Source organism: Erinaceus europaeus, chromosome 19, assembly GCF_950295315.1.
Source record: "Erinaceus europaeus chromosome 19, mEriEur2.1, whole genome shotgun sequence".
In the NCBI taxonomy this organism is placed as follows: Eukaryota; Metazoa; Chordata; class Mammalia; order Eulipotyphla; family Erinaceidae; genus Erinaceus; species Erinaceus europaeus.
Genome location: NC_080180.1, coordinates 55799282 through 55816184, shown reverse-complemented (window position 1 = coordinate 55816184; position 16903 = coordinate 55799282). Strand labels below are relative to the sequence as shown.

At 42.5% G+C, this 16903-nt stretch overlaps 1 protein-coding gene across 1 annotated transcript in view; it reads right to left on the bottom strand.

Moving 5' to 3' along the window:
- Positions 1-16903, bottom strand: part of TTC29 (tetratricopeptide repeat domain 29) — a 194558-nt gene that overhangs the window by 122869 nt on the left and 54786 nt on the right. The window contains exon 7 of the mRNA XM_007528445.3: positions 1770-1982. Coding sequence (XP_007528507.2) covers positions 1770-1982 — 213 coding nt within the window. The remainder of the gene's footprint in view (positions 1-1769; positions 1983-16903) is intronic.

The following is a 16903-nucleotide window of genomic DNA, read 5'->3' as shown; positions in this document are numbered from 1 at the left end:
TAACAACAACAACAACAAATGGAAAAAGATGGCCACCAGGAGCAGTGGATTCCTGGTACAGGCACCAAGCCCCAGCGATAACCCTGGAGGCAAAAAAAAAAAGTTTTCTAGAACCACACCATGGAATATTATTCAACCACAAGAACGCCTCAAATTGTGATACATGCTATAAACTGGACGGAGTTTACTAGGCCAAATGCAAGGAGGTAGACTCCAAAGGACAGTCCTTGGGCAGAAAGTAGACTAGTGGTGGCTAAGGGTACAGAGTGACTGTAGTGAGGGTGGGGTTGCTGCTGGCAGTTACACAACCTTAGGAGATAGGACCAGTCCACGAAAGACTGAAATCTGACCACACAGAATAACTGAGTCATAATGTCACCTCTGGTTCCTGTTATACTGTGCAGAAAGCGAGGTGCCACAGCAAAAAAAGTAGTGGCCCTGTTGGGTGTCAGCACTTCTTAAACAGTCTGTCAACGGTGCTCAAGAGGAGTTATGTGGAGGCACCCCTTCTCCAGGCCTTTCTCAGCCTGTTGCTTTAGGTTCCCTGACCAAAGTGGGAGTTCAGTAGGGAGAAGGGATGTTTTAACCCAGAGCCTTCCAGCTGCGGTCAAAGCTCTGCGAATAAAGTGTGATCCTTTCAGCTATTTAACTGATGTGGGACACACAGGAATGTACACGGACCGGTTTCTTTATGGGGAGCAGGAGGTGGGAGGACCAGCTTCTAAAATTGCTTCTGCACTGGACATGGGTGCTGGCAGGTGGATCCATAGCCCCAGCCTGTTTCTATCTTTCCTTAGTTGGGGAGGGCTCTGGGGAAGCGAGGTTCCAGGACACACTGGTGAGGTCATCTGCCCAGGCAAGCTCCCTACTCTTAACAAGTCCTCTGTTCTCAGTAAACCGATCAATGAAATACTTTCATCAGTAGTAAACTTTGGCTCAGGAGCATAGCTAGCTATTTTCTTCTTCGTCACTCAAAACAGCCACAGTATTAACAAATGACTAGCTAATAAAATATCGTTGCACTTCACAAAATAAGAGCTTATGAGAATATGACCCCATTTGCTTTATGTTCTACACACGTGCAAATGATAGAGACATTAATGACCTGATCAGCTCCCACAAAAGCATCCTTACTGCTCTGAGCATGCACAGGGGCCACCTGGAGCAGGCTAGGCTGCAGGCTTGGATGCAGCAGGCCGGGGCAGGGACTGAGATGCTGTTGTTTCTCTGAGCTCTGTGATGGCCTAATGTGGACCATCCAGAGGCCATGCTGACAGGCAGGAGTGTCACACATACTCGAGTTCCTTTTTCCTGCTACTCCCAACTAAATGGCGACCACATCTTCCCTGGCCCCGAAATTGGGGGCTTATTCAAACAAAGGAACAAGAAGAGGTCTCCCAAGATTGGAAGAAATGTGTGACACCAAACCTAAACACTTACAGTCACGTACGAGCACATACAACACGCGGACATCCTTAACTTTTGCAAACGGCCTTGACTTTTGTTTGTTTGCTTTTAATAACATTATTCCCAGAGGGTTGTCCTTTTGGAGACAACGCTTTCAGGAACTGAACGGATTTCTTGTTGTCAGCACCAAGGCACCTCTGCTTTACAGTGAAATCACAAAGTATATTGATAGCATTTGTCTTTGAATTTCATAGGAAATAATCACCCCAAAGCTTGGTGAATTTCCTCTTTAACTTCACTCCAGGGGAAGCTGTATCTGCCCATTAAAAGGAGGCGATGTGAGAGTGCTTTCCTCCACCCACCTTCTTTGGCGATTTCAGAAGCTTTTATTAGAATTTTGATGGCCTGTTTGTAGTCTTTATTTTCCAGCATTTTGTCTGATAGTAATCTGTACGTCCTCAGGAGATTCTCACAGGCCAACAAGTTGAGGAAGGCGCCGGCCTCATCCTTCCATATCCGCCCCCGTGCCAGTTGATGGAATGCTTCATAATGCTCAGCGGCTTCCAGAAGCTGACCTGGGGAGAAGAAGACATTCATAAATACAAACCACGGGCCAGAATGCATGATTTTAGAAAAACCTGTGTACATCTTCTGCTGTGCAAGTCAAGGGGGGTTGTGGGGATGGGGCACAGCCAAGGATTTCTGAGGCAGACCAGGACCCCGGCCAGGAGGGAAGCCACCTCCACATGGGCCTCTGATCTCAGGACACCTGTTAGAGCCGTGTACACTGCTGCTGGAAATCTACTAGAACTGCCTGTGAAGTACAGGGACAACTGTCTACAACATCACGCTAGCTAGCCTTTATCTGACCCTACATGCGCAAGGAATTGCCTTTTACACCCATTTCTCACTTAATTTGCAGGACAGTCTTGCGGTGTAAGAATCACTAAGATTCCACTTTGCAGAAGTGAGAGACTGTGCATCCAGTGGGCTTCCTGGTGGTCTGTGTCTGGAGCCTGAGCTCTCAGCCAGGCTATTCTCACTGTTTTCTAGAAGACAGAGTTCCTCATTCTCAAGACTTCAGGTGTCTTGGGGAAGGCCTCATCTGTCACAAACTCCAAATGCAAATATTATGGATCCTGAGCTTACAAATTTTGGCTGATTGTCTCAGAAGGCATGCAAATACCATGTGATTTTTTATAGTTAAAATGTAACTGAACAGTCTAGCTGAATTGTTATTATTATTTTTTTAAAATACAGGCCAAAACTCAGCTTCTCAAAGTCTATACTCCAAATTAGTTTTAACTCATTTCATTCTTTGAAATTTGAGCAAAAACATGTTTAGAAAGGTAGCTGTAGTTCCATGCTGTGGACTGCATTTTACTTATGAATGGCTTTTATGGAAATGCCTATAATCTCTTTGTAATGCCAATACTCTCTAATGCTATTAAAATTACCCAACTGGAATTAGTTGGAAATGCAGACATATTCAGGCATTCCAAGTGAGGTGGCTAAGTGTGAGTGAAGGATCCAGGCTAACAGCCTAAGCTAAAGTTATCCTGGCTCCTAGCTGTTTAGCCTCGGGCTAATTACTACCCTCTCTCTGTGCCTTAGTTTAATTCTTCTGCTAAGCATTATTTTTATTTTGATAATTGAAAAATGTATTTTCAGTACATGACACAGAGCAGGGACTGTATAATACAGCTACACTTAGGAGTTGGCATTATAGTAATAATATATACTTTAAAATCAACAGACCAATTGAAATAGAGCAACTGATTTCCTTTTTCATTATAACTTTATCATCCTGTTGTTGTTGTTGTTGTCGTTTTAAGGTAGTGAGTCCTTACAGCAGTATTATCATGGCTGACTGGGTTTACCTATGCAGATCGCATTAGACTCAACGTCATTCCTCAAATAAATTTCACTGGCTATTTGAGTTTGGATATTACAGCCACCATCGCATGACTGCGGCATGCGATTTCCTCCTGCATTGCATCAACTTTATCTTTGGAGTTGGTGTTGGCGTCTTGGAGAATGAACACTTTGGCAAGAATGCTATTCACAAAGAAGCACCACAAGTCGAGCTGGTTCATCAGCGAGGCATCTAGAAGAGCCCCTGTGCGAGGTCCGTGGGCAGCCAGGACACGTGCTGCACATGCAGCGGGCAGGCCAGCCAGGACGCACAAGGAGAGGGAGTGTGAGCTGCAGGGCTGTCGGCAGCTTGAAAGGCTGAGTAAAGACTACAAAACCCAACATGATAACGCGGAAGAAAGAATACCTCCTTACATGCTTAGGAAGTGGAAGCATTGGAAAGCAAATACGGAAGCATTGTCAGTACTCTATGGTGACAGATGGGTGTTTTTCCTTCCAGGCTATTGGCATTTACTAACATTTCTATCATTGGAATATACGTTTTGCAATGTGAAGGAGACAATAGAAACCATTTCAATGCACACTTAGAAGTTGAAGTTCACTGCTCTAATCTATCTTTACACTTACTGACATTTTTCTTACTTCCCACACAAGCAGGAACAGTTTTTCATCTCTCTCCTGTAGCACCTTTCACTAGAAACACCTTGCTCCAAATACCCATGACCCTCATTTTTTTTCCAGACTTGAATGGAGCACTGACATGTGTGTGTGTTATGTTTCCTCTGTTAACTATATTTCTGCCTGTAAAGTGTAGCTCCACATCCCCGGAAAGGTGTATACAAGAGTTCTTTTTTTTTTTTTTTTTCCCTCCAGCATCCATCTACCAATAAGGTACAAGTTCTTATTACTTGGTAGCCTCGTGACTAGGGAGAAGCAAATACCAGGACCTGTGAGCAAGCCAGAGAGCTCCAGAAAGAACTGGGATTGGAAAGAGAGTAGGATGGACCTAAGAGCATTAATGGTCACAAGCTGAGACCAGATGGAATGTGGGTCCAAAGGTGAGCTATAAAGTACCAGATTTGGAGGCCAGGCAGTGGCACATCTGGCTGAGCACATGTTATCATGTATAAGAACCTGAATTTTAGCCACCTGCAAGGGAGAAACAAGTCAGCAAGTGTCTATCTCTCTTCTTCATCATCCCCTCCCCTCCCAATTTCTCTCTGCCCTATCAAACAAAAATGAAGGAAAAAATGTCTGCCAGAAGTGGTGAATTCATAGTGCCACCATCAAGCCCCACTGATAACCCTTGTGGCAATAAAAAATTAATAAAATGAAATACCAGATTCACTACAAATCCCAGGAGGAGAGCCAGGAGATGAAGGTCAAGACAACCCAACCATTACAATGAATGACACGCAAATGAGGCGCAGTGATGCCATCAGTACATGAGGGCTGGGAGCCATGTTTGAGACTCTCTGGAAAGCAGGGAAAGAAGAAGTGGATGAAATGAGGGCTGAGGCGAGGCAGAGTGGGAAAGCAATGGTGACTATGTCTTTGTAGCCTCTGCTCTGAGGGAAGCGTTTGGCCACCACAGAATACACAGGAAGAGCACAGGAAGGTGATTCTTGGCACACTGGTTTTGGCTGGTTACTGGAAGGCAGTTTTAGAACAATTGAGAGGCAGGATGTTTAGTGTCCCAGCTGATTTTGCTACAGCTTTGGAGGCTGGTATCACTGTAGAGCCTGGTTCCTGGTGGTTGGTTATTGCGAGCTCTCTGAAGAGTCAACTTGAGGTCCTCCATGAAGAAGGAGGCTGCTTCAAGATGCTGGGGGTGGGGTGGTAGGGGAGCCAGGACAGGGGACTGTTCTCCTTACACACCTCCTCAGTGCTGGTCAGATTGGAAGGTTCTGTCCCCTTGTGAATAAATACACAAGAAAAGCAAGGAAGTAAATTTGAGTATTAGTTTGACACTCAAGAGAAAAACAGGCTCACAAAGGTCAAATGACTTTAACCTTCCATGGTAAGCTAAAAAAAAAAAAAGTGATGCATTGGGGGGTGGGGAGGTAGATAGCACAATGGTTATGCAAACAGACTCTCTTGCCTGAGTCTCCAAAGTCCCAGGCTCAACCCCCCTCCTCCACCATCACTACCATAAACCAGAGCTGAGCAGTGCTCTGATAAAAAACAAAAAACAAACCAAAAAATGTATTTAAAAAAAAAGTGATGCATCAAAGCATGGTGCTTAGGATTATACACATACATTTATTATTTATTTTTATGAGAAAGAGACCAGAGCACTACTCTGTTCACACACATGTAGGTCCCCAACTCTACCTGCTTAATCACCTCCCAGGCAATGCTTAGGAGTTGCTTAAGTCCCTACCACCAGGCTTGGCCTCAGCAAGTACTATTCACCAAATCGCTTGATGATGCTGTATCTAGTCCTTTCCAGTTCTGTAGCTCTGCCGCTCTTAGCCAGGAGAGCTCAGGGAACCTCTCACAGGACAGCACAGACGTTAGTCCTTGATGCGTCTGATGGGATTTTTCTGAAGGAACTGGATGTGCCAGCTATGGGGCCTGCATCTACATTCCCAACTTTAACCTTAACCATGCTGTGAGATCTGTGGGGGGGTACCTAGAGGCTCCAGGGGCCCCAGACTTAGCCGCCTGTGGCCACATCTAGCTGTTCATAGTTTCATCTCCTTGTCCTTGGAAAAGTCACAGGGGTTCTGACAAGCAAGGTTTTAAAAGCAAAGATCCTGCAGAGGGGAAGTAGAGTGTTCAGTGCTTCTCAGATGTAGAGAGGAGTCATCTCTGAAATCGCTTGTAGGCAAATAGGTTAGTAAGTACGCCTGCAAGGATTTGACCCCATTGACCATAAATAAATAAATAAATGCCCAGGTGTCTTGATAACATTCTTAAAAGGCTGGTCAGAATCTGAACGCACATATTTTGGTCTGTTATATTAGTTGCTTTTTGTTAAAATTTATTTTTAAATTATCTTTATTTATTTATTGGATAGAGACAGACAGAAGTTTAGAGAGGAGGGGGAGAAAGAGAGGGAGAGAGACAGAGAGACACCTGTGGCACTGCTTCACCACTCATGAAGCTCTTCTGCAGGTGGGGATTGAGGGCTCATTTCATTGTGACATGTGAACTCAACCAGGTGTCTACCTGAGCCCCTATGATATTTGATTTAAAAATATTAAAACATGTCTCCAGACTAGGAAGGAGGCAGAACTATTTAAATATGCAACTAAATAGGTAAATATTTCACTTTAAGTGTGATCTTTCACCCACTTTATTTTTCCAGTGTGAATAGGATTTTAAAGATGCTTTCTGAGTCAAGATTCTGACATTAATGTTAGGATAGAGATAAGATTTAATGCATACTGCTCTTACTGATAATTTTACATTTCATATACCCAGGAAATAGATACATAATGTAAAAAAAAAAAGCCATCAATGCCGTGGCCATTTAATCAAAATAAATATAAATGAAGATCATGAACCAGATTTTCAGATTTGGCTCAAAATGTCCCTCTGCGACTCCTTTGAAGTATTCAGACATATTCTACCTTTTGGTACCAAGTAAACTTTAATAAATCAGAATCAGGAGAGCTTCTCAGCTACTACCCTCAACCCTGCTGACAGATGTCATGTAGATAACTGTCCTCCTCTGGGATTGCTAATTGCTAACGCGGCTTTCCATTGATGAAGAGAGGAAAGAGAATAATGACAGTGAGGAGACATAGTTAACATTCAGCTGAAAACAAGACAGAACATAGAAGATCTCAGGAATATTCCTGGGCATTGAGCAGCTTCTAAGGGGCTCTGAGTTGTATCCTGTTGCATCGGGAATCTGTAGCGACTCTTCATCATCACTTCAAGTAACCAGAATCCCAGGTTGGACAAGGACCATATACACCAACTATTGCTTGATGAATGATTACAATGCATAGTTCTATGCCAAGCACAAACCTACAGTCCACTAGCATTTTAAGGAAGAAGTGGAGCCAACATGCTTTGCTGGAGGGACTGAAAATTGACATCCAATAATACAATCAGAAATCAACTTATTTCAATACTAAGACATAATAGCAATAAACACATCCTAGGAGACCCACTTTGAACAACTGTGTAAAACAGGAGTATTCAAGTGTGAACAGAAGAACAAACCTTCAGTCAGCCTCAGTTGTTTTCTGTTTTTTTTTAAAATGATTATATGATATCTATATAAACAATAGGGAGGTTGTTATGCACTGAAAGTCTTCACCTAAAAGAAAGTGCATTCTTAAACTGAAACTACTACAGGGGAGTTTGCTCTCTCTAAAACATACACAGATAAGAAATCTATCCATTTATTTAACAATACAAATACTCCCCAACAATGCTGTGAGTGGAAAATGCTTGGTGGGATGCTAAGACAAACAGCGTGGCGAGGAAATAACATGGAATATATTTGGTATATATTATCCAAATGGTTGTCCATCTCTTTCCCCTGCACATCGCTGAAAGTTTATAGATATTTGTTGTATCACAGCAGATGTCTAGAACAAATATTAAGCAAAGGAGAATGTATATGATATGTCCCGTTTTTTTTGTTTTTTTTTTCCCAAAGTAGGAAGATTGACTAGATATTAACACAAATGGGTTTAAATGTGAAGCTGCCATAAAAGCAAGAACATAAATGTAATTCTCCCAGCCGCTATTTTGATGCACATTTTTGATTCCATGAATATTTTATGAAATGGCCCAAACTAAAGCCATATAACATTCCTGCATTACTGATGCTTGCGCCCGTAAGCTAGGAACATTAGAGCCATGATTGAGTGCATTAAAATGAACTCATTCAGCAGTGCATTGATTACTTGAAGGGGGAGGGAAAAGAAAAAAGAAAGAAAGAAAAAAAAAAAGAAGTGGCTCCACTTAAGAAAACAGCACACAACAAATCTCAAGTTTGCAATACAGTCAGGGTGAGAGCAAGTGTGAATAAACTAATACCTCTTGAGTGAAAGTCTGACTGTTGAGACCTGATGTTAATTAGGTAAAGTGTTAATTATGTCCAAAGATGGCTCCTGGTATTGTTCAGGTAATTTAGAATGTCACACTCTCTAAGATGCACCGGCTGCCCTGCTTTGGCTCCATGTCTCAGCAATTTTGAAAGTAGCTAATTATTTCCTTTTCTATCAACTTGTACACTTGCCAGTAAAAATAATGCTCCAGAAACAATTGCAGGAAAATAATTTGACAGCTCCAGAAGGCCTATTTCTCCTGCAGTGCTGGCAAAAGTCTGAAGCTTATTTTGTTCTAAATTGTGCACATTTGTTGAGGAATTGAAGGGAAATTTTCCACTTCAGCTTAAAACAACAACCTAGAGGAACAATAAGGCCTTATGTATATTATATTACATTTTAGTCAGGAGCTACTAGACATCCTTGGTGTTAAGTTACTATTTCATATGCCACATGATATCTGCTAGAAGCAATACTGACTCGACAGGGACAGAGAGAGAAAGATGTTACTGACCTTTTGGAGAAACAAGACATTGCTTTCCTTTTCAGCTTAACTGCATGAACAGTTGATACTACCTCTAGGTTTTTACATTCCACAGTGATAATTACAATGGCACCGTGATGCTGCAATAGTTAAGAGTCTGTCACACTTCCTGTTTGGAAACTCACTTTCAAGGGTGTATCTCTTCTTAGAGGAGATTTGCTCTGTCCTCTAACCCAGGGCACATCCCTGTGAAGTGGAATGTTGGAAAGCCAAGCTTTTGCTTTCTAAGTCAATTGCATTCTTAATAAACTGGGGACGAAAGCAGTCGTTGACTTTTGAGTAGCTACTTTAGGAGTACTTAGAAGAAAGTTAAGATGTGTTTTAAAAAATGGAATCCTTTCTTTATCATTTTGAACAAAAATGTCCAGTGGACATTATATGGAAGATACCAAACCTCTATAAAAAAAAAGTACTGAGTAATGGACACTTGACTAGTGAAAACCTGGCTCAGAAGTATCTCTGTCTATGGTGGGGACCCAGGAGGGATACTTGGGGAGGTGGGGGCTGGGGGGAGGGCTCACCAAAGACTGATTATCAATGCTGGCAATATCAGTAAGCTCATTTTTTTTTTCCCCCTTCAGGGTTATTGCTGGGCTCGGTGCCTGCACCATGAATCCACCATTCCTGGAGGCCATTTTTCCCCCCTTTTGTTGCCCTTGTTGCTGTTGCCTTGTTTTGGTTATTATTATTGCCATTGTTGATGTTGTTCATTGTTGGATAGGACAGAGAGAAATGGAGAGAGGAGGAGAGAAAGATAGACACCTGCAGACCTGCTTCACCGTCTGTGAAGTGTCTCCCCTGCAGGTGGGGAGCCGGGGGCTCGAACCGGGATCCTTATGCCGGTCCTTGCGCTTTGTGCCACATGTGCTTAACCCACTGCGCCACCGCCCGACCCCCAAGCTCATTTCTAAAACTCAGATTTGCCTAGATTGCTAAAATATCCTGTAGGAACTGTGTGGATTTCCAGGGAGCTGAACTGCTCTCAGAGAGAAGAAACCACACACAGTGCCCATGCCATGACAAGCCCCAGGCAGCAGACTTCTACCTGAGTCTTATAATCCCTGAGGTTTCAGACTGGGGGTACGGACTGACCTGCCAACGCACATGCCGAGTGGAGAAGCAATTACAGAAGCCAGAACTCCTACCTTCTGCACCCCAAAAAGAATTTTGATCCACACTCCTAGTGGGGGAGAAGTGGTAGGGGGGAGATGACCAGACAGCTCTGCACTCCAACTCCATCAGGACCCGGAGAGAGGAGAGGGAAAAGGGAGGGACATTTGGATGTAGTGATAGGTGTATGTTGACCGGAAAAGGAAGAGAAGGCAGGACCATCAAAAAAGGGGGCACATATATACAAATACAGACAGATAGTTGTAGAAATAATAGTCAACCCATGCCTGCAACCTTAGGAGAACTGCCGTAGCAGTTACAATGGAGAGATTGGGGATTCAGAACTCTTGGTGGTGGGAACACTATGGATTTATAACCCTGTTATCTTGTAATTTTGTAAATCAATATTAAATCACTAATAAAAATAATAATTCCAAAAAATAATAATTCCTAAGGTTTCCAATTTCCTCTTACCTGCCCATAATTGTAAGTTACTCAGTTGTTTAAAGATGAGATCCATTTGCATAACAGATAAAAGGAACTGAATAGTGGCCATTGGAAAGCTTACTACTGTCCTCATATAAAAACTGCTTTATGCCAATGGCTTCCACCTCATCTTGAAATACTAAGTAAAAGGTGCTGACAAGCAGGAGAGTCCAAGGAGAAGCAAAGTCATTACTGACATTAAATCAACTAATGAATTACATTTTTTCTAGACCTAATCAATAATGTCATTCTTACTGGAATTATCGAGTGCTCCTGATTTTAAATACACACATTTGAGTATGTTTACATGAGCAAAGAGGCATGGAGGCACATATCCAAAAACATCACTATTAACTAACACGCGGAGGACAGGAGTCATCAAAATAGTCATTCCCCCTGCACATCATCGTTTTCATTGACAAGAATCATGTGATGCTGCTGTTAATTACTATTATTATTTTATCACAGGAGTGACATCACTCTAAGCTTTTTCAGACGGAGAGAAAAGGAGAGAAGAAAGGCGACCGCAGCACTGCAGCTTCGGAGCCCTGAGAGAAGAGGGATGAACGGCCCATTCTATGCCCTAGAGCTGACTCACACCTTGGTCTCTGTTTTTAAGTTAAGCATTGGTCACAGTTTCCGGAAAAGGGAGTCACTTGAGGAAGTGAAGCCACAGTACGCATTGGGCATCGGGCATCACCTGTGCCACCTACTTTCATTTTTAGATTTAGGAAAGAGAACACCAAGCTTCATTTTCATTTCTCTGGTGCTGATGCTGGGGACCCTGAACAGCCACCGGCCTGGTGCTAGGTACACGGTTTGGGTAACTTTTCATGCCATTTCTCTATGTCTTTTTAGGTTTGCCGTTTGGAGCAGATCTGAAAGGGCTTGTTATATAGGATGCTTTCCTTCCTTCTCAATATATCTGTGGCTCTATCAACTAAAACTAAATAAATCCCCTCTGACAAAAACAACAAACAAACAAACAATCTTCAATTTATGGAACAATGGGATTTACTTCAGTAGAAAGCTGGACTTATTTCCAGTTGGGAAGAGCTTTTACACGACGTTTGGCCCAAGCCCTGTTCTCTCTTGCTCAGCAGTGAGGCTGCATAGGTACTGGGGCCGGGGGAATGCTGTGCTTGTTCTCAGGCAGCCAAAGGAACCTGCTCCCAGAGCTGTTGATTCCGTGTGCAGGCCTGTGGGCTGTGTGCAGTTCTTCAAGCCTTTCTCCAAAAGCTTTGAAAAAGCAAAACCGGCAGAGTAGGCACCTCTGGATGAGGTTTCCTCTCTCTGCTCCTCGTTAAGCAGTAAATAATTAAAACACCCTGGGAAAGACAGGTAAAATGCAAGCTGCAGTGTCAGTAACACAGACATGAAAGAGAAAGGGAAGAAAATGAATTTGAGGGGGGAGAAGAAGGCAATGAAATAATCCATTTGAAGCTCTAATAAAGTTTCCTTTGCCATCTTATTTAAAGATATATCAGACTTTGGGGATGTAACCTAATTACATTTTTATTCTAGGTTCCATTCAAAGATCTTGGACTTTGATTCTTTAACACAGATCAAACATGGTATAATTTTCCTGTGGCCATCAATACTTAAAAAGGATCTCTTCATTAAACACTAGAAGGTCTTATGAACATGTACACATAGTAGATAGAGAATAAACTGACACGCCTTAGAAAGTGACAACTAACTTGTAGAGAAATGGTAGTGCTAGTTCACTTGACTTTTGGAAAAAAAGAGACCTCTTCAACTCTTAAATTCACTTTTATTCAAAAAGAAAATGATTCTGTGTCTGATTCTTATCTAGCCAAATGCACTTTAGAAAATGGATTCCAGTGCCCGCTTTCTAAATCCAGTTGTGGAATTTTCTGGAAACTGAAGCACTGGCAGCCAACCCTCACAGTCACACAGACATGAGAGGGGAGAGGCTGCCCCTAGGCCTGAAGCCCCCAAGAGGCAGCTGCAGTGATGGGCACATGGGCGTGAACATTGTTCACCCTCGGACACACTGTGGCATGGCTTTACTTCATGTTGATCCTAGGAACCTGAATGGAATAACGTGCTTGCATTTCCAGAAATGTTTATTTTTCTTCTTTCCTTCTCCCTTCTTTCCTTCCTTCCATATCTTTTTTTTTGTCAGCACTGGGTCTTCTTGCATGCTTGATTTCACCACTTCTTTATTCAGAAAGAGAGAAAGAGGTCACAGTATTGGAGTTTCTCCTGTTCTGTGGCACTCCCGTGTGGTGTTGGCACTGAATCCGGGCCTAGTGCTTGGTAATGCCCATGCCCTACCTGAGGTTTTCTTGTCCCCTGGAGATTCTATTTTGCAGTTTTGCCCAAAGGAACTTTTAAAACTCAGACAAAGCAATAGTTTAAATGTTTAAAATTTTATTTTAAGTAATAGGTTTCACTAGTATATATATATATATATAGAGAGAGAGAGAGAGAGAGAGAGAGAGAGGGAGAGAAAGAGAGAAAGAGAGAGAGGGAGAGAAATAGTAGAGCACTGCTCAGCTCTGGCATATACTAGTACCAGGATCTGAACCTGAGACCTCAGCATATAGGTCCTGTGTTCTGACCTGCTGAGCTATCTGTCTGGCCTTGGGTTTATTTTTTTAAACTGTTATTCAATCTTACATATGTAAGGAGTTATGTTTCATAAATATTTAATCAAAACATAAATGGTCCTATGGTGTAAGGATCATTATGATTACATTTCACAGGAAGGAGAGATTACAAGTTTTGCCAAATACTCCACTTCACTTCTGATTAGAGAAATGCAAATTAAAACTACACTAACATTCCACCTTATAACTGAGAGCATGGCCGACATCAGCAAAACAGGAAATGGCAGGTGTTGGCAAGGTTGTGGAGATAAAGGAACTCTGCTCCACTACTGCTGGGAATGCCAACTGGTGCAGCCCCTCTGAAAGACTGTATGGAGACTCCCTGAACAAGTAAGAATGGAATTTCGGTACGATCCAGCAATTCCACTCTTAGGTATATATCCAAAGGACACACAAACAATAATTTGAAGGGACAAAAGCACCCCGATGTACACAGCTGAATTATTCACAAGAGCTGAAGAATGGAAACAGCCTAATTGCCCATCAACAGGTGACTGGCTGGAGAAGTTCTGGGATACATGTACATGTACACACATGCACAACCACACATATATGTGTATATACATATGTGGTATGTACTCAGTGGAATACTATGCTGCAATTGGAAAGGATGATACTGAACCCTTTGGGACAAAATGGATGGAACTGGAGGTGTTTACACTTAGCAAAATAAAAGTGAAAGACAGTACTGAATGGTTTCTCTCATATCTGAAATCTAGAGAACTGAAACACATGAGTTTGCAAAAACAACAACAAAGCCCAGAAGCAAACAAACTTTCCCTAAGACTCCGCGAGAACTATGGTGGTTATGGTCAGGAGGACAGAGACACAGAATTTTGGTGGTAGGTGTGGTGTGGTGAGGAACTGTCTCGTGCAATCTTACAATCTTGTAAGCCACTATTAATCACAAACAAAAGTGATTTTAAACAAACAAACAACGCTTTGCCAAAGGCTGCATGTCTCAAGGCGTCACTGGCCCAGGAAATCTAAGTCCAGAGCCCATGTTCTCAGCCACGATTCTCACTATTTTCCCAACAGGCAGTGCTCCTCCTCCTCTAAAGCCCAGGCATCTTGAGATACCTGAATGTAGGTTCCCAATGGTGTTCCCAGTGGCCTTCGGTAGTTGTGCGCTAGGTAGGTGGGAGCAGGCAGGAAAAGACAGGAAGAATGGAGTGTCCCAGCAAGGAGGACCACAGAATGCTTAGTTGGGCTACAGAGGTGGCCTTGCTGCTTTTTGTTTTTCCCTCCCACAAAGCCACAGAACCCATCAATGAGTTTAGCTTTAAGGCTGTCCACTGAACAAGAGGTCCTTGGCAGGTCAGGTACTCTCTCTCCTGCAGCCTTCTGTCTGCAGCACATTAGTTCTTCACTTTCACACATTTAGAATTAAAATAGAGGATAAGAGTCACTCAAAGACAAAAACAATTACACCACACTTTCAAAATCAATTCTTAGCAGATAACAAAGATGTTATCACACACTATTTGCTGCATAAATAAAATTCTAAGTATGGAAAGAACCAAGAAACTTCTCATGTTTACTTTATTTAAGAGGATCCAGTTCATGCGCTTGAGATGTTTCTGGTTCTAGGACCCTAAGCCTTGAGTCCTGGAAACCCAGCTGGTCTCTGACAAACCCTGTGGTCAGTCACCTGGCCACCAGCACAAAGAATAGAAGAGCTTTGCAAATAAAAGTACACAGACAATGAAAAGTGACATTTGGCGAAAAGCATCCTGCATTATAAATTTCATCTTAATTTAAGGGCAAAAATATTTTATCACGATGAATGAAAATATTCAGGGGAAAATGTCTCTAAAATTACTAGTAAATGACACCATCAGTACATGTTAGTAAGGTTCATTCTACTCCTTTTCACATGCAATTTTTGCACATTTGGAAAGACATGAACATGTCTCCTAAGTTATTTTAATAGGATTATTTCTCTCTCTTTTTTCTTCCATAACAGCATTTAAGAAGACTAAGCAGCACTCTGGGGGAGGGATGTTTGTTTTAAGCATTGGTTCAGGTATGTTTCAGTGAATACCTCCATGGAGTTTGCTATCTTTAAAGTACTGTTACACTTATAAACATGGGATTAATAGACAACTGGGTAAGGAAAGTTCGTGGTTGCTAGCTAGCAGTATCATATCACTTTCCAAAGCTACTGACATGACTGACATTGTCCCCCACAAAACTGGTAAGTACTTCTTTAAGGAGTCACGACTGCTAGATTTGTACTTTAAGAAGTGTTCACAGGGAAGAAAGGAAGTGAGGAAGGGAAATGGGAAGGGGCAGAGAGGTGCAGTGGCCCCCATGTTGAAGAGGGGAAGTCAGTTCTCCAACCGAGGCCCCATTTCTTCCTCTGCTGCTCCTGGCTTCCTGTGTTAGCCAAGTTTTGAAACTAAACCATACCTCTTCCTAGCCTACCTACAATAGTAAGAACTCCCTGGATGTGAGAAGAGAAAGCATTTCCACAGGTCTCCTCATTTCCACAAGGCACCTCATTTACCTCACTGAATCTTCAAAGCATGAGGAAGGGGAGGTGACCCAGAGGCAGAATGCACAGGACTTGCACGTGTCAAGTCCCAGGTTTGACCCCTGGCACTGTCACATGCTACAGAAGGTCTCTTTCACTCAATACATAAATGAAACTTAAAAAAAATAACCTTAGGGGGGTTGGGCGGTAGCACAGCAGGTTAAGTACACATGGCACAAAGCGCAAGGACTGGTGTAGGGATCCTGGTTCAAGCCCCAGGCTCCCCACCTACAGGAGGATCACCCCACGAGTGATGAAACAGGTCTGCAGGTGTCTGTCTTTCTCTCCCCTCTTTGTCTCTCCTCCTCTCCCGATTTCTCTCTGTCCTGTCCAACAACAACAACATCAATGGCAACAATAACAACAAGGGCAACAAAATGGGAAAAAATAGCCTCCAGGAGCAGTGGATTTGTAGTCCAGGTACCAAGTCCCAACAATAACTCTGGAGGCAAAATAAATAAGTAAAATAAATGACCTTAGAAGAAATAATTAGGAGAGGTAGAATTGATTTGTTTAAAAGAAGAGAGGCGAAGATTAGTGGCCTTTTTTTAAATAAACGACACATTCCTTTCCCTTGTAAATAGAGGGTGACACCTAGTTGGAAAGGAATGATCTTTCAACAGCTACTTAAGAGGAGAAGGAAATCAGAGCCAGAAGTGAGCCTGGAGTGAATTGCACCTGTTCTCAACCACTCTATTTTAGAGATTAGGAGAGCAAGACTGTCAGTAGTTAACTTAAGTCAGTTTAGCTAGTCACCACACGACAGTGTCAGTAAAGAATCAAACTTGATTCTCTCCCCAGATTCATCTCTAGTTTGATGCTCAAATGCCAGCTTAGCTAGCCAGCTTTCAAAACCAACTAGCTTATTTTATGTTTATTAATGGCCGCTAACTTCACCCTGGAAACAAATCTGTAGGTTCATTCAGAGCTTTTGTCCCATCTTGTTAACGTCTCCGTGGATCTGAGTTTCCTAGTGCTATCTGAAAATGAATAGCCCCACCCCACTTTTGTATTTTATTAATAATGTAATTGGGCCTAGAATCACCCTTTAATAGTCCCCATTACTTCTTACCAACTGTTAAAAACCTTCTGTCCTTTTCAATAGTCTTTATTTCAATAAGATGTTTTAAATGAGCTAGTTTCTGCCCTGATTAAAGATAACACATGCACAAGGTAACCAATCCCCACAGTGCAAAAGGGTGTAAAATGCAAAAGAAGTCCCTCTGTCATTCCCACCGCCTCGCGCCCTTCTCCAGAGGCTGCCTGGGTTGAGATTTTGTGTACGTGATGGGTT